The following is a 26535-nucleotide window of genomic DNA, read 5'->3' as shown; positions in this document are numbered from 1 at the left end:
ATTAAGTGATGAATTAAAAAGCAAACATGATATAACCTTAATTATGCAACCAAATAACAACACGCTAAAATGTGAAGTTAAATGTGACGCTATGATTGACTTAACATCAAAGGATAGCTTGGCACCACTGTTGGGGTTTGAACAAGCGTGTCTAGCGGAGAATATATGGCACATGTCATCAAAACCGGTAGCCATTAACAACGTGAACGCCGTGCGTGTCGAATGCAATCTTATACGAGGCTCCTATACTAACGGATCAGAAGGTCACGTGTTACATGAATTTACACTAAGCGTGCCACCAGGTTTCAAAATAATAGAATCGCCAAAGAATATAATATACTTACCAGTAAATTCAAGGAATATAAACGAAATCACTTTAAGGTTTACCGATCAAAACGGAAAATTGATAAATTTCCGAGGAGAGACAATAACCGTGAGATTACATTTAAGAAGAAGATTTGAAAATGGGACTAATATACAAAAGCAGTGGTACGGTACGCAAACCGATCAGTCGATCTTTGAACACCAAAGGGTTAACATCACGGAACGTGTTGTTCCTTCGCAAACTCGGCTTTACGGTTGTGAATCGTAATAGCAACAGAAAATTTGTTAGACATTGGTGAAAGTGTTTCATATGATAACACAATTACTCAATTTGAGTACCACACCCATTTACCAAATGCATCGTCGACTTATAACAACAACGATGAGATCCGGATACCGATTCACCAACAAGACGTGTACACATTACCTCATAAATGTTTTTTTATGGTGGAAGGTACATTACCTACTAAAAATGGAGACAAAAAAGCGGTGGAATCAACATTTACCAACAACGCGGTTCCGTTTCTGTTTGAGGAGATACGATATGAAATAAATGGAACGGAATTGTGTCGAGTGCAAAAGTTAGGAATTACAACAACAATAAAAAATATTCTATCGTTAAGTAAAAGCGAGGAGAATAGTTTGGAAAACTTCGGTTGGAAGTTTAATCAGTCGGATAAATTTAATTTAGATGAAAATACTGGACGATTTTGTGTCTATGTACCTTTACGTATGCTTTTGGGTTTCGCCGAAGACTATAAACACATAATATTGATCTTGAAACAAGTATTGGTCTTACTGAGATCTTCCAGCGACGTAAATGCGCTTATATCAACGAAAGATGCGCCTGATTCTAAGTTAAAGGTGATTAGGGTGGCGTGGAAAATTCCATATGTTCACGTAACCGATACAATGCGATTGCAGTTGTTAAAGGTTGTAGAAAGAGATAGACCATTGGCGATCGCTTTTCGTACACGGCAGATACATGAGTATCCAGCTTTACCGCAAACAAACATTCACTCATGGACGGTAAAAACGTGTCCTCAAACGGAGAAACCTAGGTATGTGACGGTTTACAAACAGATAGAAAAGATAAAGCAACAAAAATTTTGACTAATTTCGATTTGTGTGAGTTGGTAAACGTACGACTGTATTTGAATTCGCAATACTATCCCTATGATAACCTGCAGGGTGATGTAAATATGATGTATGAAATGTTTGCCAGCTTTCACTCCGCTTATTACAACAAGTCAGAGGATGAATGTCCTGCTTACAGTTTGAAAAATTTCCAAAATAATGTACCGTTGATCGTTATCGATTGTTCTAAGCAGAACGAATCACTTAAAACAGGAACAGTCGATGTACGTATCGATTTTGAAACCAAAAATAATATACCTGCGAATACGGCTGCTTACTGTCTCATTATTCATGATACTATCATCACATACACACCGCGCACGGGGATAGTGAGGAAGGTTATGTAATGTTGGAAAGGTTTGCAGTTACTGATCAAAAAGAAGAGGGAGATGAAAAATTACATAAAAGTACAAGTACGCCGTCATGTTGGTTGTGCTGGTGGTCGTGTAAGTGGTGGTTGGTAACTTATAGCGTATTTAAAACCGGCTTTTTGATCGGATTACTTTTATCTGTTTTAATTGGTATCTATTCAGAACTCTCACACTGTCCGACTGTGAAAGCGGTAAGGTGTAGAATTGTTTTTTCACCAGAAAATGTTCCGCTAGTATGGTGCAATTCGTCGGCGGTTGAGACAATGTTTTCATCGAATACCACTGTTAATATAACACCTATTATATCTACTTTAAAAGATAACATATTCAATAGCACGACGTTATTACCAATCAGTAAAAATATTACAACCACCAATCTAAATGGTACTCTGTCATCATTACCTTCATCAACAGCTAAGACCTTGAAAAAGTCGACTGTAAGAAGTACGTCAGAAACTGCGGAGGATTATGACACTGGATTAACAGATGAATAGGAAACAAATTCATGAAAAGTGGAGGGGGTAACACTAAACACATCATAAAGCAGTAAGAACAATGTCTCAAACCTCATTCACAGTTGAGCGGTAGTCATGGAAGGAACTTCTTTACAGAACTACAACACCGACCAATCATCAATGATTGCGAAGGAAACGTTAGTAGAAAAGAAGAGTAGTAAAAGGAAATTGAAGACTACAGAACGAAGAAAGTCACGTGTGGAAAAAAGGAAGAACAAAAAGAATATTAAAAATAGATTAAATACTGAAGAACAAAAACAAAAGTCGCATAAATTAACAATAAATAAGAAAGAATTAAACCATAGAAGATATTTGTTGTGATAATGGTAAGATGAATGTGATATAAAAAAGTGAAAGACACATCAGACCTTATTCGCAGTTAATTGCTTGTCATGCAAGTTGTAATTGAGTATCACGGCTTCCACGGTAATCACAATGAGTTTATAGTTAAAGAACTCGCTGTAGTTGGTGATGGGTATTACATGATTCTTCATTTTCGTTCACCGTACGCAAAGTCCGAGTTAAAATCAAAATACCGGCGAATGGCTTTATGGTTGGAGCAAAATTTTCACAAAATCGATTGGGATTATGGTGAGGCTATATACAGCGATGATATTATGAAGAAGCTTTATTCTCAATTCACAACAATATATACGGAGGGATTGGAGAAATCCAAATTCCTTCGTCGATTTCATAACGATGTTCGAACGATACCTGAAGACGCACCGAAACCAAGTTCAAATTACATCGTAAATTGTCCTTATCACAATCTTCACAACAGTGGGAAATGTGCTTTGCAAACTGGATGTTTTTACATAGAATGGTTAAAGTTATGTAAACATACGTTGGATCTGGTCAGAGAAGCGGATCGTTTACGATCGTTTGAATATACAACAGCTGAAAACAAAGAAGAATTAGCCAAGAATGGTTATTATTATTCGTTCAACGACTTGTGTGTAAAATGTTGTTGGTGCAACGTACAGATTAACTCGCACAGATCACAAAGTTGTAAGGATTGTATCAAAGAAAACATTCCGCTTTCATTCGAGTCTATTGTGCCTCGAAGACTACCGCTGTAGTGCTCAATATGCTGATGAATTAATGTCTTTGGTTTAGAATTTGCAAGAAAAAAAAAAACAAAAAAAGAAAAACAAAAAAAAATTGATATAAGAAAATTCGAGTGTTTTATAGCAGGCCTCTGGGGGAGAGATTTCACTCATGTAAAATAAATCTCAACGCGCTGTGGTTGCTACCTCCAGGTTGGTGTGGAAACGCAACATATAAAAAAGGTCTGATGGTTTATCTCATTAACATTTTAGCGTTGGATGTTGATATTGCTGCATCGTTGTGGTTAATTAAATTTTTCCCTCATCGTCGTGTAAGAACATTGCGACATCTTATGAAAATTGTGAATGCAGCGTTTCCACGAGCTTTAAACACAAATATTGAATTGAATCGTGTCAATACGGTTAGAGTAGTTTTCAATTATAACGCCACCTACGATGAAATTCATAGTCGCTTGCAAGAATATCTTGATAGCCTAAAGATCGATACTGTTGACGGTGCGTGTAAAGGTTGTGGTATGACATACTAAATTCTTCCACAGACGATTGATTATCAAATGGTTATCAGAAAAAAGACTTTTACTGATTTGGTTAACGAATTGAAATTGGTTGGGTCATATGTATGTAAACATTGTTTTATGATGCTTGTTGAACACTGTAACAATAGTCAGTCATGCAACCGATTGTAAAAAATTTGACTATAGCGGATGTGGGTTACCCGAATACTTGTGCTCATGCGAACTGATTATGGGAAACGTGAAAAAACTTAAAGCGCTGTTGTGTGAAAACAAATTTGAATTAGTATGGGACAATCCTCCTCCATTTGCATGTAGAAATATCGATGAAAATGAACTCTACCGGTTGTTTTGTAAACTTACCGAAAAGAGTGGGAGTAAGGAATACGACATAAATACCTACACGGTACCGATGACGATAGACACTCATTTGAGTACAAGTCCTACAACTGCAATAACGTCAATGATGACAATGGACGCTATATCATTCGTTAACATTTTCAACGATGATCAGGATTTTAAGCTGCCGTTGAGAACGTTGAGCGATATTAGTGTTGGTACAGATTACATATTGTTGGATTTGAGAAAAGTATTTACAGAAAATGGTGAGGTTCGCATTTGTGCAATATTATATGACAGAGATTTTTCGGACACAGAATTATGTTGCTTTCAATTATATTTATCAAAAAAATATACCAACAAATTCACCGAAGACGAACTGAGCGTCGTAAAACGCCATTCGATGAAACTAACTTGTTACGGTTTAAAAGACGATGGTACTGAAGACTTAAAATTCAGTTTGTAAAAACCGGTTTTCATGTTCAAGGACATTTATAACCAGTATTTTATAAGCAGACAATGTGAACTTATCTCATTTTTATTGTGGACTTTGAAGTGTTAACAACAGTGTTGTCATCTTCTACGTGTTATGGAGCTAATTAAACAGGTAGATGTTACGGTTGGTAATCAACATTTAACACCAATGTGTTTCAAATTAAAATACAGTTATGTATACATTGTTGATGGTAACGATCATGTATTTGATAAAGATGGTGATAATTTAATTATAAAGATGAATTTTGATCTATTGAATAATGAAAAAGGTTTTTTGTGACTTTGAATGTGAAAACAAATCGATTGGTCTTATCGGCAATAAAGAAATTGTATTTTCTGGTTTTCAAGGCGATAACGATAACCGTGTAAAGGCCTTTAAGTTGAACGATTCTTTGAACATGAAGTTAGATGCGATTACGTTAAAAAACTAACTACAACTTGTTTAAAAAATAACGTTCTTGCTGTTAACTTGTACGTTGCAAAAGAAAGAAGATTCAATACCATCACCACATCACGTGTTGCGTGTGATGGATGGAGAGGATGTGATGAAACTGATTACTTTCCTGTTTGTGATATTCAACAAAGGGAACCAGTGCTTGTTGCATTTGATACTGAAGAAAATTTCAAAATTCAATATGATGAAAGTGATCGGTACGAAAGGGGAGATCCGTTAGCGTCGATTTATTTCATAATGTACAAAAATCATATACAACGTGGTGAAGTTTTATCGAATAGAAGAATATTTCATTAATAATCTGTATTGAACAGTACTACACACATTTACATACACACACACACAAAACAAAACAAAAACACTGTAAACCCCCATACAATAATGTATGACACTATTACATTTTTTACAAAAATTAATAATCTCTTACATTATTAAAGAAGTGGTTCCAAGGCCCGTTATATGATTTGGTATTGGATTTATCCACTGTCAAATTTTGTATTGGATTTATCCACTGTCAAATTATATTACAAATGGTGAGGACAGTGTTAATATATTAATTTTTTTAGGTTATTATTGGTATTGACTTGTTGCGGTTCAAAAAAGTGAAAAGTTTTTTTTAGTTATGTGGTAAGGATTCTTAATAACGTTTAGTGGTCATATGTTGTGTACGTGACTGGTCTCACATAGACGAAATAACATAAAGGCTTTAAATAATCGTTTTTTTCCTGCTCGAGTGGATGTAATAAATAATATGTGAGTTGCATCATTTTTAGTAACACTGACTTCTAATAATCGATTTTTTTCCTGTTTGAGATCAAGTGAATGCGAAGACGTCGCTTTTGATACTTACATCTTTTAATTGGATATTATAATTGTATTTCAAAAATACGGTAATAAATCTTTTATACTTACATCTGTTAATTGGATATTATAATTGGATTTCAAAATACGGTAATAAATCTTTTATACTTACATCTTTTAATTGGATATTATAATTGTATTTAAAAAAGATATATCTTTTTCAATTATTTAAGAAGTGGGAATAGAAACAAAATTATATTATTTTTTTCCTGTTAATACATGTTCGAGGTCGAGTGATAGATCACGCGGGTTGGGTGTGGTACTTTGTGCGCGTGGAATAATTGCTGTGTTTCTATTAGTTGAGATGACGTAATGGTTTTTTCCTGTTCAAACATGTTTGAGGTCACGCGGCTTGGGTGTGGTACTTTGTGCACGCAGTGTGAGTGGTGGGAAGAATAGATATATAAAGCGTTATTATAAATACTGTTTAACTCATTCACTTGTTGTATCTCGTGGTGTTCACTTGACGTATCTCGTGGTATTCACTTGTTGTTGTATCTCACTACTATTCTTCGTAATAGCAGAAGGATTCGTTACTAGATTGAATAATATAACAGCAGCATCAACTGTTGTAACGAAAAGTGTCGGCGAATTAGTAATAGGTAAAAAAAATAAAATTAAAAGTATGGAATTGACAGAAACGAAGTTTAGGAAGGCAGTTCTATGTATGCTGGAGTGTGATGGTGAAGCATGCAAGGTGTTTCTTCCAAAGAGGTTTGCTAAGGCGATGACTGAAGAGGAGATGATAAAGGTAGTGGAGATGCGATTATATCTTATATTTAAACGTAACGTTGGAAAAACTTATGATTTAGTTTTTGTATACAGGACTACAACATATTACACATACAACACATTAACACATAATTACACAAAAGAAAAACATTTTAAACCCCCATACAATAATAATTATTATTGTATGTTCGGTTCCAAGGCTTGTGACATGATCTGGTATTAGATTTATCTACTATCTGATTATGTTACAAATGGTGAGGAAAGTGTTAACATAATTCACATTACACATTCAACACAAAAGAAGTGACACCAAACGTTAGAGAGTTTCGTTACTAGATTAAACATATAAAATTAAATTTTTGACATTAACAAACAAAAAGTTTGGTGGTATAAAGTTTCGTTACTATCTTAAAAATATAAACTTAAAACTATGGCTTTAACAGACACAAAGTTTAGAAAGGCTGAATTGTTTTTACTAGATTCAACAATATAACAAACAGTGTTGGTGATTCAGTAATCGGTAAAAAATATAAAATTAAAACTATGGATTTGACAAACATAAAGTTTCGTTACTAGATTAAGCAATATAACAGTGGTGTTAAATATTATAACGAAAAGTGTCGGTGATTTAGTAATCGTTAAAAAAATATAAAATTAAAAGTATGGATTTGACAGACATAAAGTTTGGAAAGGTCGTTTACTGTATGCTGGACGTTACTAGATTAAATATTAAATTAAATCTTTGGCTTTAACAGACACAAAGTTTAGAAAGGCTGAATTGTTTTTACTAAAAAGGTTTGTCAAAATGATGACTGAAGAGGAGATGCATTTATATTTAATGGCAGAAAGTTTCATTACTAGATTAGACAATATAACAAACAGTGTTTTTGATTTAGTAATCGGTAAAAAATATAAAATTAAAACTATGGATTTGACAAACATAAAGTTTCGTTACTAGATTAAACAATATAACAGTGGTGTTAAAAATAATATAAAATTAAAACTATGGATTTGACAGACATAAAGTTTGGGAAGATCGTTACATGTATGCTGGAGTGTGAGGTATATAATGGTAACGTTGGAAAAAACTACAGTAACGATTGAAAAAAAGTCCTTTTCAGGACTACAATATAACTATATTTTGTGTATGGTAAAATGTTTTGACAACATGATGACTAAAGAGAAGATACAAGACTACAGTAACAAATTAAAAAAAAAGTCCTGTTTTGACAAAGTGATGACAGAGAAGACACAAGACTACATCATACATACACAAAAACACTTTAAACCCCCATACAATAATTATTATTGTATGTACGGTTCCAAGGCCCGTGACATGATCTGATATTAGATTTATCTACTATCTGATTATGTTACATATGGTGAGGAAAGTGTTAACAAAATTAAATTACTTTTCAAGACTTCAATAGGTTATAGTACACTTATGTATGCAAAGCTAGTAGCCAAGCAGTAGTAGAACATGGAAACATCCTTATGATACGTCTTTACAAAACCATGATATCATGAGTAATGAACAACAAATACAGATAATGGGTACCGATAAACTTGCAAATGAAAATGTGTTTTGCATATATAAGTGAGTTTCCTAAAAAGTCTTGACATTTATTTACTATTTTTAACCAAATTTCGTCCCATGGCTGAATATGTTTTCATTTGCAATTTTATCGGTATCCATTATCTGCATTTGTTGTTCATTACTCATGCTATCATGGTTTTGTAAAGACATATCATAACGATGTTTCCGTGTTCTACTATTGCTTGGTAAAACACTTTAAACCCCCATACAATATTGATTGTTATTGTATGTATGGTTCCAACGCCTGTATTATAATTAATATTGGATTTATCCAATCCAATGTTGAATTATATTACAAATGGTGAGGAGAGTGTTTTTTATGTCAACTAAAAAAGATAAATCAAAATTTTTTAAAGCGGCTGACGACGTTCGAGGTCGCACGTACGCAGTTGTTGTTAGTCCCGAATGTCGGATTGGCTTTCTTGAAGAGAAGGGTATAGATACCAACGCAAGCCAGTAATAAATCTTTTACAATTGCATTTCGAAAAAGATAAATCGTTTTCTTAGAAAAACCTAATTAATTTTTTTTAAGGCGGCTGACGACATTCGATGTCGCACGTACACAGTTGTTGTTACTCCCGAATGTTGGATTGGCTTTCTTGAAGGGAAGGGCATAGATACCGACGCAACACAGTAATAAATCTTTTATAATTGCATTTCGAAAAAGATTATTAATGACGATTGAAAAAGATAAATCGTTTTCTTAGAAATACACAATTAATTTTTTTTATTTAAGGCGGCTGACGACGTTCGAGGTCGCACGTACGCAGTTGTTGTTGACCCCGGATGTTGGATAGGCTTTCTTGAAGGGAAGGGCATAGGCGGAGACACAACGTTCGAGGTCGCACGTACGCAGCAGTTGTTGACCTCGAAACTCGCGCACATGTTGCGTGTGTGTGTACACATTGACTGGTGCGCATGCGCCGATTCGAAACGGAACGCTGCGATTGGTCGAACCGGACACACGTGTACCACACCGCCACCACCACCTTAGGTCGTGTTCGTCAGCTGTTCTTCCCAATAGCGCGCCGCACCTCGCAGCAACAGCAGCAGCCGTCCCGCCGCCACCGCCGTCGCCGACGCCGACTCCTGGTAACCGTGTCGACGAACCCAGTGGTGGAGGGGGCGCTGCAGCGGGTGACGCCTCCCGGTGCGACGGCCACGACGACCAGGATCATCCTCGAGGTACGTCCAATTTTTTTTACTCAACACACACATATACACACACCTTGTGACGTCATAACATGACCGCCGATACAGTATGGCGAACCAAAAATGGCGGTAGCACCACCACCCGCTTTCAAACCGACCGCTACACATCAGCTGATCAACTGTGCTACCAACCTTTCATTTACCGGGAAATTCCCACAGGGAAAAAAGGGAAAATCCAAGATGGCGGCTGCGACACTTGCGCTCTCTGGCGGCAGCCAGAGAGCGCAACTCTGAGCCAGAGTACTAGTGACGCAGTAGCCCTATTTTAACACTACTGAATAAACAACTGATGCCGTTTAATTTTGGTTAAGATTGTTCAAGGGTGTGAGAAGATACGGTGAACAAAGGTCTTGCATCTTAAAACTTTTTTACAGGTTGTAGGAAATATCCTTTTTATATGTTCTTTACTATCTTATTTTTTGTTATTAATTATTATTATAGTTTATCTTATTAAATTTATAATTAATTATATAATTATAAATTTAAATTTGCATACTTTTTCTACTTAATTTTCCCGTAAATGCTAGTCAGTCGAGGGCTAAGCTGTCTGTAAAATAAAAAAAAGAACTCTTCTTTTATTTTTACCAAGATGAAATTTCTCATATTTACGTTTAATACGTTCGGTTTTTTCATACAGATATTGGTTTTGTAGACCTAAGAAAGGTTTGAAATAAGAACAAAGTAAAAAATATAAATTAGATTTTTAAAAAAACGTGACTAATAGATATTAAAAAATATGATTTTTCAATTGTTCAAATTTCGAATTTTTCTTATGTCAGCACCAAATCAAGGTTTAGTAAAGTGGTATTTTTTTTTCTACTTGTAGCCTATTTCTACATGTTAAAATTTAAAGAACATTTAAAATGTATTATTGTTAAAATCTTTTCGGTTGTTTTGTAATAGGTGCTTCTTTTTTTATGATTTTTTAATGATATTTTATGTTAAAATCGATTGACTAATTCTGGAATTAAGTTGAAATATACGCAAAGAAATACGAGAAAAAAATCATTACAATGTGTTCTAAAAAAGAGAGAAATAAAAATTCGAGATAAATTTTCGAAAATAAGACAGAAAATTCATTTTTATCATAATACAATTTGATAGAGTTGGAAAATAAACAGACTTATTTAAAATAATAACGTAATTATATTTAAGGTAGTCTTAACAAAATTATTTACAAACTGGATTAAAATATCTTTTACAAAATTTAAAAATTAGGATTACTTGATAATATTTTTAACTCAATTTAGAATTTCAAATTTAATTTTAGTTTTCTTTAAATTACATTTTTGTAATGTAATTACAAGTGTTAAGATAAAACAAAAAAAACAGATTAAATCTGATGTTAAGAATCAATCTATTTTGTTGGTAAAACTTAACAAAGTTTCTCCATTCTTAGTTCACAAATCCTTGGAGTAGTTCATAGTTTATAACTACATAAGTAACGTAAAGTTTATATAACTTGTATTAGTGATGTAGCCTTCTCTAAGTATAGTCTTACCAGCTTCGAAATAATGATTTCTTCAAGATCAGAAGAAATTAAACAAAAAATTAATGATGTAATTACTGCTAGTTATTGCAATTATATATAATGGGGCAATTTTTTTGTAGAAACATAGAACATCTAATAATAGTAAGATAGAAATGTCAATATGTTTTAACAAAAAAAAAAAAAAAAAAATACACAGGAGCTTTATACTTCATTCTTCTTATGTTAGTACAGACCACACAGCTATAATTTTCACTACCGTAGAAAGTATCCTACGGTAGTGGAAATTGTACCGATTCTATACAATAATATTATATCTTCGTCATTCAACAGGGAATTAGCCATATTTCATATTCTCGTTCACTTTCCGGTTCGAATTAATAGATTAAAGTTTCTATACATTAAAGTTGTAATGCAATTGGTAGGATTGTATACGTTCAATGAATTACTGCTATTGTGATGTTTACGAGTAGATTTCCCATAACACGTACAACTTAAATCAGCTGGGGTGCACTCTTACAATGCAGTGTGATTATCTGTTATTTCTTTCATGCATTTCGAGCAAAAAATAAAATATTTAGTTATAATTATACTGCAAACAGTATACCTCGAAATTTTAATTAAATAATCAGTGAGGAAATAGAAGTAAAATGATCTCCTATAAATTACATATTCTTTAAAAAATATTATTTACTTAGTGCAATAGTGAAACAATTTTTTCTTCCTATTAACCTTTTACATATTACAATGAATACGGAGGTCTTGGTTAATTCTCTCCATAAATCTATCTTAAAATTCTTTTCATTGGTGCCAACCTCTCCCTCTGTCACTTCTCAGACATTCCATACGTGCTTAACATATCATGTAAGGCCTCCTTCTCCTGATCTTGATTCTTTGATTTTAATTACTGATAACTTATAGTTATCAGATAGTTAACATATAGTTGTCTGAAGTAGTTACTAACTACCTCAGACAACACATTATTCTTTCTCTATTCTCATCTGCCGTTTATAAATTTCCCAGCTACTTATACTGTTTTTCTTCTAGCAGCCGTTCTATAAATCTCATTTTTAAAATATGCCTAACGTTTCTGGCATGTTCTTGTTCAGTTATCCCAACTAATTTTATAAGAAATAATCTTATCGTTAACACCAATTTCTACTAAAATTCTTATCAACATTTGAGAGATATTCTTTTAAATAAATTGAAAGTTTTCGAAATAAATTTGGAATTAATGCAATCTACTAGATATCAGTAAATAATAAATAATATCTAGATATTTATCATTAATAAATAATTTTAATTATAAAATAAAAAGCACATGATATATAGGACTACCTAATATATGACTGAAACATCATTCCACAAGGATAAAAAACGTAACGAATATAATTTATTCATTCTCTCTTCGCTGACTTCGACCAGTTACAGGTTCCTCTTCTTCTTGATAATAAATTAATATTTAGCTTGTGAAAAATGCCACACTTGACACAGATTTGAACTCAAAACTTTCCGAAGTAAATGCATAAACAATACCATTCTTCCATGGCGACTAACATGAGTAATATAATAATATATTAAATATCTATTTACTCGACTAGATCATGGGCTTTTTTAACCAACGTTTTTTATCTAAAAGTAGGTGCGTGTGATTAATACGAGGAAACGATTTTACATAGGTCTATAATGAAACAAAAATGTGAAAATCAGTGAGAAAATGACATTTATTTGACTGAATATTTAAAAAAAATATATATTAAAAAAAACATGTTTAAAAATTCAGGTGCGTGAATTACGTGAGTAAATAACGTAAATAAAGTAAAGGTAAAGATCCTTTCAAAAGTACTTCAAAATAGTACCAACGAATCGTAAACAAACAGCTGGGAGAATAATAAGGGGAATTCAGAAAAGGAAGATCATAAACAGAACAAATCTGAAAATTTGAGAACAATAATAAGGAAAAACGTGATTTTCTCAGTAGATTTAAAAAGGCATACGACTCAATTGATAAAACTTTCTTATTTAGCATCCAACAATAATTTGCTGTGAATCCCAAAACAATTAACCGTACCAAACAGACTTTACAAACACAAAACTCAAAATAAAATTCAATGGGGAATTCTCAGAAGAATTCGAAATTAAAAAAGGAGTGTGATAAAGGAACGGTTAATCACCAGTTGTTTTTAATTATGTCCTTGAGAAAGTAATAAGAGAATTTGGTCCAAAATTGATAGGCAGTGGAATTAATTGCCTAGCCTTTGTCGACGATATTGAAATTTACTCGAGAATCTCAAAACGGCGGTAAAAGTAAACACATAAAAGAAATCGCAGAGAAAGCGGACTAAAAATTTCCTTCAGAAAGATAGAATTCATGAGCAACATCAAAGATTCCACCAAGTCTCTACATACGAAATAAGGAAAAATCAACAAAGTCAAATCAAAATGAGAACGAGAAAAATGGAATTGATCTATTAACTAACAAAAGATAATTACAACAAAATGTACATCTCAATAATAGCCAAAATTAGGCATTACGATAATCAAACCAGAACGTCTGTACCCAACAGAATGCATCTTCAATTTAAAATCAAGTGAAGTAAATGCAATAGAAAAAGGAGAAAGGAAGTCTTGAGAAAAATCCTACGACCAATAAAAATAAGTGAAAACGAGTACAAATTCGAATTAATAAAGGTCTTTACAATTACAACGAATCTGAGAAATGTCTGATTCCATCAACAAAAAAAAAAACAAATTCTTAGGCTACTTTATGAGAATGAATGATAACAGGCTCCCAAAACAAATATTTTAACACGTTTACTCAAACAACAAAAAGATCGGAAATCAATGGATCTCAGCGATTCAAAAATATAAAAAAGAAATGAAAATATGAAGAAATACAACTACGGTCAGAAAAACTGATACAAGATTTCAACAATTTCCAAGAGAAGGAGAAAAAATAAAATAATAATAATTGGTCTGAAGAGAGAAGTCAAAAACAAAGCGAAATAATGAACTGTTAGAAAACCAGGAAAGAAAGCACGAAGAAGAAAGAGAAATTAACACAAAGTGTTGGTTCACATGGTTCTCAGTCGGTCAAGCTCGAAATAACGGTAAGTCAACAAAAGGTAAGTCGCACAACTTAAAGTACAGTCAACTGTTTTCATCCTTTTGTAATCGCATTAGCTTTGAGTTGAGATAGCGTCATTGTGGATTAGATTTTTTTTGGTGATAAATTCTTAAGTTAAGAATTTGTGACAATACAAATTACATGAAAATGATGTTATTTTAGTATAAATAAGGGATATTTTTAAAATAATAATTTGGCAAGAGGTTTTTCAGTTTTCATATTTGTATATTATATAACGTAATACTATAAGTTTCTTTTATGTTAATTAAAGTAAACGTTACAATATTCTTCAGTTATTTTTTTAATATACATCATGAAATCAGAATTAAATGTTATATATATTCATATTTTATATATATTCTTCAAAATACATGGATTTAAAGAGAAATATATAAATAACAGAAACTTTTTAAACTGTAATAAAAATATAGTCTTTTAAAAAAAGGTGTATGAATAATGTTTTTCTTTATGTTGCTTCAGGCGCATAGAAAAAGAATATATAAAAGGTTGGTGACCGTTTTAATAGAGGAGAAAAAATAAGAATAGGGGTTTGTTTCCGGAGTTATAAAAGTTCTGAATTTGTGGGGAAAGTTGGCTGATGTAATTCTATAATTTTCTATTCTATCAAGCAGAGATGTTAAAAAAAGCGTTACCTTGAATATTAAATACTGTTAGATTTAGGATATATTAAAAAGAGGAAAGATAATCCTATAGTTTTATTAAACTGAAAATGTAAAACAAAAGTATGTACACACACACACACACACACACACACACACACACACACACACACACACACACACACACACACACACACACACACACACACACGAGTACATATATAGAGTGATTCACGAAGAATGTAACAAACTTTCAGGGCTTGTTCTACTGGTTAAAATATAGAAAAAAGTTCATATGAACATAGGTTCGGAAACGTTTCGTTAGCGAGTGTTGGGTGGCGAAAAATTTCGGCCTGATCTCTGAGCCTTCAGTAAAATTAAGCCGCCAGACTGTAATTCTTGGAACCCAAATTAAAACGTAAATACGAAATCTGATCGGAAAAACTGAAAGTAATAGATCCAGAATTGTATTTTTAGTAGCTTTCGAGAAATCTGGGATAAAAAACAAAAGAATAAAGTGGAATAACACACTTTTAATTGTTGGGAATAAAATAACTTTGTGGAGTAGACCCTACACACAAGCATCAAGTTTAAACTCATTCGCCATTGTTACTCACTGCAGAAGCGCGTATAAGATGTACACCAATACAAAGTCAACATAATCTCAACCTTAAATTGAGCGTAACTGGAAGGACTCAACTAATTTTCATCAAATTTTCAAATTTATAACTTCAGATACACTAGTACAGCACGTGTAAATTTCAATGAAATTTATCAACTAGTTTTGGAGATTTTCGAGCCAAAATTTTATACATATATGTATATATATAAGGAAATTACATTTTAAGTGAATGATATTTTCGTACTCCTCATACCTCAAAATGTTAAGAAAATTCACTTTCATCCCCCAATCTCCCCATTCAACCGAAAGTATTACCGTACTTTTCTTCGAAAAGTCGGTAAAAAACATTCATACAAATTTTATCTTTTATTAAAAAAGAACTCTCAAATGTCTCAGTTGTTTTAACAACTCAAATAACGTTATTACTATTATTCAAGACAAACATTACTTTTTTATTTAGTTTTTATAGTTTAAAAAAAAAAATTATATTTGCTTTCCAAAATCTTCAAAAATTAAAAGATTTTAACATTTTGCAAGATGTTTTTATATTAATCATAAATATTCATTTATATTAATAATTTAAATAATCCGACTCGATTTTTATGAAAATTATTTTTTGTTGTTGTAAGTATCTGTTGACTTAATTCTACTAATGCAAAAAATTATTACTGTTTGTGTTAAAAGTTCTATAATTAAAAAAAGTAAAAAAATAAGAATACAAGATTAATGAAAATTCAATAAAATAACTAGTACTGGTTTTAGTTAGAGAAATATGTTAAGCTATTTGCATTTTAAGATATTGAAGGTGCTTTTTCCCCGAAACAACATTCGATATCAGTACAGAAGTACTACACTAATACAATGAGATGACAGCTTCATAACATGATGAACTGAAGAACACTAAAAAAAAGCAGCCACTGAAGAGGTCAATCCACTCTCTTAAAACAGACACGCAAATGTTTATTGTGTCTGAGAGTCCAATGAATATTGTTCGAGTTTTTACTTGTACGTATATATATTTTAATCAAATACAGATCACTTCAAAAATATCATACCATCTTATTCACAGTTCTCACAATTAAATATGGATTACGTTTGCGTCCTTTTTTTTTCAGCATATATAAATCTATTTCCTTCTTTCTAGCATTAAAGATGCTTTACAAGTTTTATAATTCATTATGTCGGACTAAGATACTTAACACGTGCCTTTTTTACAAATCTATTTCACATTATTTACAGCAATGGTGTGCAGGACTACATATTTTTCGTTTTAGAAGAAATATGCTGCTATAAATCACAGTATTTATTTAATTTATCTCATTTTGAATCGGCAATGAACGTTTTAACATAACTGCCCGTTTGTAGTTATGTTAAAACATTCATTGCCATTTAACTTGAATTAATTTAAACTGGCTACGTAAATTAAAGAAAAGATTGTACTTGAATTAACTAAACTTTTCATCTTTTTTGGGGGGTGCTGGATAATGAAAAATCATCATTTTACTGTGTTAAATTAGAAAAATTGGTTAGCTGACTTAATTAAATAATGTAGGAGTATATTCTCGTTTACTTGTATAAACGAGAATTCAAAAAATAAATATTTATGTAATACTAAACTGTTTGTGACTGAAAGCACGAACAAATTCATATCTCTTCAAAAAAAATCTGATGTGGACAAACTTGTACAAAATATGTTAATTTTTAATATTTATTGGTTTTGAGGATAAAAGATTTGGTGTGAACACCGTATAACTCCCTTATACGTCTACTAAATTACATATACACATTTTTTAAAATGAAAAGTACATAAAACTTTATTTCATTGAAAACTACTGATATTTTTTCATATTTTTTTTTTGTTATTGAATTATTAATCACCGTAACAATATTTTTACAATGAGAGGTTAATAATTATTAATAAAACAATATATTTAAATTAAAAAAAAAAAATTATAAAAAAGAGAAAAAAAAAGGAGATAAAGTCAGATCCGAACCGATGTGCCTTCCCTAATATCCAAATATTTCGTTAATTTCGTTAATCAAAAGGGGAGGAGCAAAACTAGATGTTACAACAATCCTAAATAAAAAATTTTAACATCCTACGCCTAATCATTTTTGAGTTATGCGAGGTACATACGTACGTATATGTACATACTTACATACGTATAGACTTCACGCCGAAACTAGTCAAAATAGATTCAGGGATGATCAAAATGTATATTTCCTTTGAAATCTGAAAACCGAAATTTTTTGCGATCACAGTAGTTCTTTTACTTCGTACAAGGAAGTAAAAATTAAAACATACTTTTCTTAAAAAAAAAAAAATTAAATTACCACTTTATAATTAGAGCGCATATACAACCACTTTATAATTAGAGCGCGTCCCACGTTTTTCTTTTTAGTTAAGCATAAATACAACATTTTTTTAAGTAATTTTCTTGAAATCAAATTTTTTTAACTTTTTAGTACAACATTTTTTTTTTTTGTTGAAGAAAAGCATGTTTAAACATTTTTTTCTTTAAATTATGAAAGTATTGGAAGTAGTGATGAAAGTAGATAAATTATTAAAATATTGGTACTTGTTAAACTGATAAGTAAGTTTTTAATTTTAGTTGTTTTTATTCTTTAGCAAACAAAAAAAATATTTATATGTAGTTTTATTCTATTTTATAACCTATAAAATTAGTTTCCATTATTATAAATAATACCTATAAATTATTCTTAACTAAATCAGATGATTAGCGTACATAAATTTTAGAAGATAAATTTACATTAGTTATATTAATATTCGCGTCAACAGCCACCTGATCTACTGAATCTACTGATATACTAAATTCAGCTACCTGAATCTACAGAAAAAATGAATCGGATGGATCGCTACATCTTATCGATTCAGCTCCCTTCATCAACATGTTTCCCTTATATTCTGACAACTTATATATAAATGTTCTGTTTATAGAAATGTTCTGAATATAGAAAATAAAATAAATAAATGTTCTGAATATAGAAATACATGAAAGTTACAATGGAATATTGTATTGACACCCACTTACGTCGCAGTGAAAAATTTCGCCACTGTATGTCGGAAAACGAGTTTAATTATGGTTGGAAGATTTGAGGATACGGTTAAACCTTTGTAAATGAAATAAAAGTATGTAATAATAAGAAAGATAAGAAAGTTTTTTAACAATTTTTTTTAATTAATTTTTTTTTAACCTACATGCCCTGTAATTAAAAGCTTGGTTTTTTTTTGAAAATTAAACCATTATATTAATACGAATTTAATTTCCCTTACTGATGGGGTATAATTAATATAATACATTGTTTTGCACAAAAAAGAAAATATGAATATTTTGCTTCACAATCATTGTCCCAGTCATTCTTACGGTTGTTATGCATATAAAATATTTGAGTACAAAATATTCTAAACAAATTGATTTTTCTGACGGTAATGATATTAATTATAAATTCATTCGGTGTGGTGAGCAGAGTAAATATATTTTATATATACTTGCAGGGTTGAATATTTCAGAGAAAAAACATTTCAGAACGGTTGGTATACGGGTATTCAACAGGATATTGAAATCAGTAAACATGGGATTATTCCTCACTTTCCCTGGTAACCATGGCTATTAGAATAGGTTTTCTATTGCTCTTGAAAAATGATTTTGTTATTTTTGAGAGCGATTTGAAAATCGCTCTCAAAAATAGATCATCTACAAACATTAAATCACATTCTATATACATACGAGTAGGTTGATTTAATTTCTTTACACTAATTTTCATAGAGCATTTCTATATGCGTAAGTAATTCTAATACTTTTTCAGGATGAGTAAACTTAAAAACCCACAATTAAAATGAAATGAAGGACTAATAATAAATTTCTATTTATTATTTTTAATTACACTGTCCACTGTGCCAATAGCTGCATCGATAGCGTCTTTATACATTTTCCAGATACGTTTCTGTATCAGCCTAAATAATAATAATAAAAAAGTAGAGCTAAAGATCTAACCGTCTGATATTGAGCGCAGTCTGATATTGATATTGATACTGATAACCGTCTGATATTGGATGCAATTTGTCACTTCGTATTACTCTAATATTCCTTAAAATCATATTGCTGTACTGGGTTTTATCAACTTCCGACATTTTCTGTGCATTTTACTTCACACCTGTTCCATTTTTATAAACAAAGAAACATAGCTTTGTTGAGGTAGTCGATAAATTGTATGTAATTTTGTAAATAACCGACTTATTAATTTAAAATAAAACCTAAACGAGAGAAATTATTAATGAATTTTTTACTACTAAATTTTATTTTAATTGTCTTCAATTATTTATTTTTTGTTGCCTGATGAATTAACTCACTACAGAAGCTTAGAAGAAGCTTGTCCGTGGAAATTTAATTTTTGAAGGTATTAAAAATGCCATGCATAACTGGAATTCGCATTTGGGATCCCGGATGATATCAAATCACTTAAAGATAATAATTTTATATTTTCTTAAAATTGGCATTAAAAATAACAATGAGACATATAAATTAGATTTAACATTTTTGGCTTTGATTGAAGGTTGTTTTGAAGTTAGTCTTAAGTAAACAGCATCATTTTATGGAAAACCTATTAGCTACTAAAAATGTATCGTCTTCTCTGTCATTATAAAAATTGCTGGAGTTCTGTTTCATTTTTTAAATTAAATTAAGGTAGTCAAATTCTTATTAAGTAGTCAGTTGAAAAGATTTCCTAAGCTGCAATTCATTAAATTTCAAATTCTACTTATATTATTGAAAAATAAATTTGTATTTATTCTATTAGTGTTCATCAAATTGAAAAAAAACTTCCAAAAATGTTGTCTCTAAGTCAAACGACGTTTGGTTATCTCATTCAATGAACATTACGGACGACAATATTTCATTAAAATCTTATTGGTTGTTAGCATCTATAAGCATTTAAGTTTCATTTAGATTATACTGCATATGATGTACTTTTTATATACAAATGTCAGCTAAAGTATTCGGTCATCGTAAAAAGTTTGAAGAGTCATTAATTTCATTTTAATTCTTAAATATAGAAATATCAATAAGTGTTTTAATTTAGATGATTTTAATACAACTTTCAGATATTCATATAAAATGTAAATATTCATGTAAAAAATTACGGCCAGAAAAAACAACGGTAGAATTTGTTTCTTAATGTTAATACCGGATTGACTATATGTGTTACTCATATTATTTCATTAATATTGAAAATATTTCTTTAAAATCTATTTATTTCCAAAAATTGCTACACTATTACAAAAAAAAACCTATTTGGAAAAGTTCAAAGAACTTGCGAGTGAACATGATTTTTGTAGATTAGGAATTTAAATAATTTCAAATTAGATTAACGAGAAAAAATATGAAAACTGTGTTTAAATCACCTTTAAAATAAAAATTACATATTTTTTAATCATATTTATAAATATATATATATATATATATATATATATATATATATATAAATATAAGTTAAATAATTAATTTATATTAAAAGATAATTTTCCTTTAATAATGTAAGAGAGGGGTTTTAAAATCAAAAGGAAAATCACGCCGGCACATGGACTTGATTGTATGGGCTTATTTTGTTCTGTTTATTGATACTCTTATAACCGTTATCAAGAGTATACTATTACACCAGCCTAAACCTGCTGCAGGGTTAGTAATTATGAATTGATTCTTCTAGAATAAGCGATTAAAATTATCGATTAAATAAAAAACATAATTGTTAATCCACAGGAACCTAATTCACGGATTTAAATCCTTTTCAATATATTGATTGATTAATTAATTTATCGACTTTACCTTGCCAGAAAAATAGGAAGAACAAGATTAACAAGCTCTTACGATACACTTATAATTAAGAAAAACACAAATACAACAACAAATTAATAAAATATAACAACAGTAAATTAAATACATAAACAGAAATAAATCAATTTAAAAAGAAAAACCATTACAATGCAAATAAAAAAAACTGGCAAAGTAATGCATGATTTTCCTGGGTTCGCCAGTTAAAAAGTAGCATTGTAAAATCATAAAAAACATTCTAAAATAATAATAATAACGTGCATATTTTTAAAAAAATCACAAAAAGAACAACTAAATAAAAGAAAAAAGAGAAAAGAAAATAAGTCTAAAAGTGTTTTGTTGTTTTGTTTATAAAATATCACCACACTAATTGCACGACCAAATTCTTTTGCCAGGTTGGCAACTCAATAAAACTGAATATAAATTATTCAATTTCATTAATAATTATTAAATAATACTAAATTAAATACAGCCGACCGGGCTGTGTAGTGGTTAACTCGTCGAAGCAAATCAATTGTTTAGCAGCTGATTCGAAGTTCAAATCCAGGGATAGAGGTTCAAATCCTATAAACGTTACTTGCTTTTATACGGTTTTGAATACTAAATGGTGGTTACCGGTGTACTTTGGTGGTTGGGGTTCAATTAACCACAAGTCTCAGGAATGCTAGGTCTGAGTTTGTTCAAGATTACGCCTTATTTGCATGTCATACATCCTCATCTCATTGGTCTGGGGGGAGGGTTATTTATTGTTCGCTATTTGAACAGATTGGAAAATGAAAAAAAAAAGAAGAAATATAACACCTGAAACTAAGATTATACCACAAAACAGATTTTCTAAATAACGTTAATATAACTCGATTATACTAATTATTAAATTCGAAAATCAGCTATTTTCTATAAGCTAGTGCCTCCTTTACATATTTTAATAACATTTTCCAATTCTAACCATTCAGGTAACTGATTTCCTCACCGAAAAATCATTTTTCCTGTTTAGCCTCCGGGAATCACCGTCAAGTATTAAATCAGAGTATGACTGAGGATGATAATATGAGTGTAAATGAAGTCTCAGGTCGACAGGTCGACCATTTCTTAGACGTGTGGTTAGTTGAAACGCAACCACCAAAGAACTCAGCTGATTTGGAAGCCGAGAGTTCCAGCGTTCAAGTCCTAGTAAAGCCAGTTATTTTTACATGGATTTGAATGCTAGATCGTGGATACCGGTGTTCTTTGGTGGTTGGGTTTCAATTAACCACAGATCTCAGGATTGGTCGAACTGAGAATGTACACAAGACTACACTTCATTTACACTCATACATATCATCCTCATTCATCCTCTGAAGTATTATCTAAACGGTAGTTACCGGAGGCTAAACAGGAAAAAAGAACCACCAAAGAACATCGTCATTCACGATCTAGTATTCAAATCTGTATAAAAGTAACTGCCTTTACTAGGATTTGAACGATGGAAATCTCGACTTCGAAATCAGCTGATTTGTGAAGACGCGATCAGCACTAGACCAACCCGGTGGGTTCACCGGAAAACTTTTTTTTTACCCTCCGGGATCGCCGTTAGATACTGCTTCAGAGGATGAAATGAACGATTTGTAGCGTGTATGAAAATTCCATGCCTGACTGGAACCCGGGACCTCCAGATGAAAGACCGAGACGCTATCACTCGCGCCACGGAGGCCGGCCGGCGGAAAACCTAACCTTCACAAGCCATACTGCTATTAATTATATCTATCAAAATCAGGCATCTACCCAAAAAGTGTCTGACATCTTCCATCTTTCTGGAATTACAAAGAGACCATATACTTTAACTTTCCTCTCTACTCTGCTCATTATTCAACCAAAGCTTTCCTGCACTAGTTCTAAATATTTCATTTATAAACCAACGTTAGTTACTGTCAATTATAAAAATACTAAAATAAATAATTCTTTGTAAAAAAAAAAAAAAAAAAAACAGTAGAATAAAAAAGTAAGAAAAAATTATAAAAAAATAAAATAGTAAAAACTTTTTTGAAACTGTAAAATAAAATTGCTTGAAATAGCCATATGTTCTTGCACAATTTTTTCGTATTAAAAAGACTTAATAATAACAATATTCACCAAAAATAGTTTTATAAACATTAAGATAGAAAAAACTAAAAAAAAAAATGTCCGAATTATTTAAAATTTGGGAGCCCAAGTGAGTATCATTGGGGATCTTTTTTATTGATTATGAATAAAATAAAAATAAAATTTAGGTATAAAAATTTTCAAATTTCAAATTAAAAAAAAAATCTATTTTAGGGCTTCCTTACTCTGTGGGAAAGATTCAGAAAAAAATTATTTTTAAAGAAGTGATCTCTAATAAAAAAATAAAAATAAAATAAAAGCGAATGTTTAGAAATATTGAAAAAATAAAGTATAACTTTTATAAAAGTAATTAAAAAATTGCTTTTCATTTTGGGTTCGGAATATAAAACAGATGCCAAAGCTACTTTAATTTTAATAGTCCTTGTGATGAAGGAAAATACAAATTTTTTTTTTAATTATTAAAACCAAGATTCAGAGCAAAAAAAGGATATTTTTTTCGAGATGGGGTTTAAATTTTAAGAAACATTTTTCTACAGATATTCATGTAAAATATTCATTAAAAATCCAATAATTCCTACATAAACAAAACAGTCAACAAATATAAATAATCAAAAGAGTAAATTTCCTAAGTAGTACTACGTAACGGACACCTTCGAATAGGTATTACCTTATTAGTATGTTTGTATTTATCCTTAAAGAAACAACAGGCGTACGCCAAATTACAACTACTTAAGACAAATAAATTTTGTAACTTATGAAAAATGACAAGCCTGACCGAGATTCAAACCTAGAACTTCAAGGTGAAAGGCAGAGATGCTTCCAATCCGCCACTAAGGTCGGCATATATATCAGGTTGTCTAAAAAGTATTGAGCCTTTGGAGGCCAAACTTGAGTATACATTTATTGCAACTGGAAAATAACATTATGAGACCACATATGCCCTATTTTTTTTTGACGACCTTCCGCCATTTTTTCCATTAACACCATAATCTCGTCGTTATAGAACTTCATTGGTTTCTGATAAAAAAAAATTGTGACACGTGGGTTTCACAGTCCTTTTCTGAATTTAAGTTAACACCATTCAAGGAGTTCTGCAAAGACCGAAACAAATGATAGTCTGACGGTGCCAGGACCGGGCTACGGTGGATGCATTAAAAACTCCGTGCACGATGCCCTTCCAATTCCATCAAACACACAGTATAACCTTTCTGGGCGTCAGTGTGGAGTTTTCCACATACTGTGTGCAGGTTCTCCTCACTTCAACTACGATCGTTTTTGCACATTTGTTGCTGTAGGTTAACCACTTTTCATCACTCGTGATCAACCGCTTCAGAAATGGCTCGATTGGTTACGTTTCATCCCAACCCCCGTAGGGGAAGCCTTGTAACGATTCCGGTCGCTACACCCCACCCTCCGTTCCTAACCCTAATGGGCTTTAACGGAGGTCGTCTTTTGACCCTCTAACTTTTTACATCTCACAGTAATAAGCCAAGCTTCGTTGGGATGCTACCGATGTAAATGCCTCGGTAGACATTTACATCAGTGAATTATGACTCGGCCTTCGCCTTCGCTGTAAGCTTCATTCGGACATCTTGATTGTCCTACTTCGTTGCCCTCTGCACTAGCTAACCGAGTTCGCGGAAGCACGAACCACGCGCCTAGTTCTAAATTTTAATTGAGCTATTGTGAGTAAATGTCCCATAATATTCGAGGCGAATTCAATAAATAACATACTACAAGAAATGTTGGCAACAACGAAATTTATTCCCAGTTCCCTAAGTGAACTCAACTTTGTAGTTCAAACCCCTAGTTTGATTACAGTTACGGACTTCGATCTGGTCTGCCAGGGAGAGGAGGGTAGACCTCCTACTCCCACTCAGCTCCATCGCAGAGTCCCGTGTGAAATTTACTTTACCACATAAACTACTACCGTCGAGATGGCGCTACACCTCACTTCGTTACATTTCAGTAAAGAATGGTAGGTAGAAATTCGGTCGAGTAAATTTTTCTGAGCCAGACCATGCGGCACCCAAATGTCGAGCTTCTTTTTGTAGCCAGCTTTCTCCGAATAATTTAACACTGTTTGTTGATGGATATTTAGGTCATTAGCGATGTCAGAACTGCTTACATGACGGTCTTCCTCGACTTTTGTAGGAATACGCTAATGCCGCCCTCCGTAGCGCGAGTGGTAGCGTCTCGGCCTTTCATCCGGAGGCCCCGGGTTCGAATCCCGGTTAGGCAAGGCATTTTCATACGCTGTAAAAACGTTCATTCATTTTTCATCGTCTAAAGAAATACTTAACGGTAGTCCCGGAAGTTAAAAAAAAAAAAAAAAAAAAAAAAAAAAAAATGGAATAGCTAATGCTATCTAGGCGCAAAAGTCTCACTAATTTTTAGAACACCTATTATCATATGCACAATATTGCGTTTTTAAATATGTTTTCCGTATTTAACAAAATATGCAGTAAATTAAATTTTGACCTGACACAATTGTATGGATAATAACGTTATAGCTGTTAGAAGTAAAACAGGAGCGCGTTCTAATCCCCAGTTGATTAGAAATTTGCCTTTTTAACGCTTTTATTCACAAGTAACTTGGATAAAGTAAGGCTTTACGCAATTTGGGAATATATATTACTGCTTTGTTCAAAGTTTTCCACATAATTTTTTTGAATTTTCTGTTAAAAATATTTCGAATATTAGGATGAAATAAAGTTATATCATTATGCCATAAAAATCCAGTATCGGGCAATGATGAAGGAAAAATCTATAAATCATTTAAAATATATAATTTTATATATTATAGAAATCTAAATAAAAAGATCATTTAAAAAAATTAAAATTTTATTTAGTCCTGCAATAACAGTTGAAAAATAATTTATACCCTGAAACCCCCTGCTTTAACAAATTTATACAATTCCAATTTGTAGTGCCAGGTTGCTTTTTCAAATAGAATGATAAGTTTCAATATCTCCTCATCCTTCTACTTATTTTATTTTAATTTAATAGAAAGAATGCAATATATATTACTAATACAAATCCTAACGCATAAAATTTCATGAGTATAGATTAAATCTCTACGATACGGTATACAGAAAGCAAACAGAACAGACAGTAAAATATATGTAATAAT

General features: G+C 31.6%; 2 protein-coding genes across 2 annotated transcripts in view; one reads left to right on the top strand and one right to left on the bottom strand.

Moving 5' to 3' along the window:
* The window catches only part of LOC142322689 (guanylate cyclase 32E), an 857649-nt gene that overhangs the window by 298051 nt on the left and 533063 nt on the right, over nt 1-26535 (bottom strand). The window lies entirely within an intron of this gene.
* On the top strand, nt 769-1437 carry LOC142322687 (uncharacterized). The gene has a single exon (XM_075361767.1). The coding sequence runs from the start codon at nt 769-771 to the stop codon at nt 1435-1437; it is 669 nt and encodes a 222-aa protein (XP_075217882.1).

Source organism: Lycorma delicatula, chromosome 4 (assembly GCF_047948215.1).
Source record: "Lycorma delicatula isolate Av1 chromosome 4, ASM4794821v1, whole genome shotgun sequence".
Classification (NCBI taxonomy): Eukaryota; Metazoa; Arthropoda; class Insecta; order Hemiptera; family Fulgoridae; genus Lycorma; species Lycorma delicatula.
The sequence above is the reverse complement of the archived record's forward strand: the minus strand, read 5'-3'. Positions and strand labels throughout refer to the sequence as shown.

Excerpts from the sequence above, each read along its gene's own strand:
- LOC142322687 (XM_075361767.1), top strand. The coding sequence starts at position 769 with ATGGTGGAAGGTACATTACCTACTAAAAATGGAGACAAAAAAGCGGTG.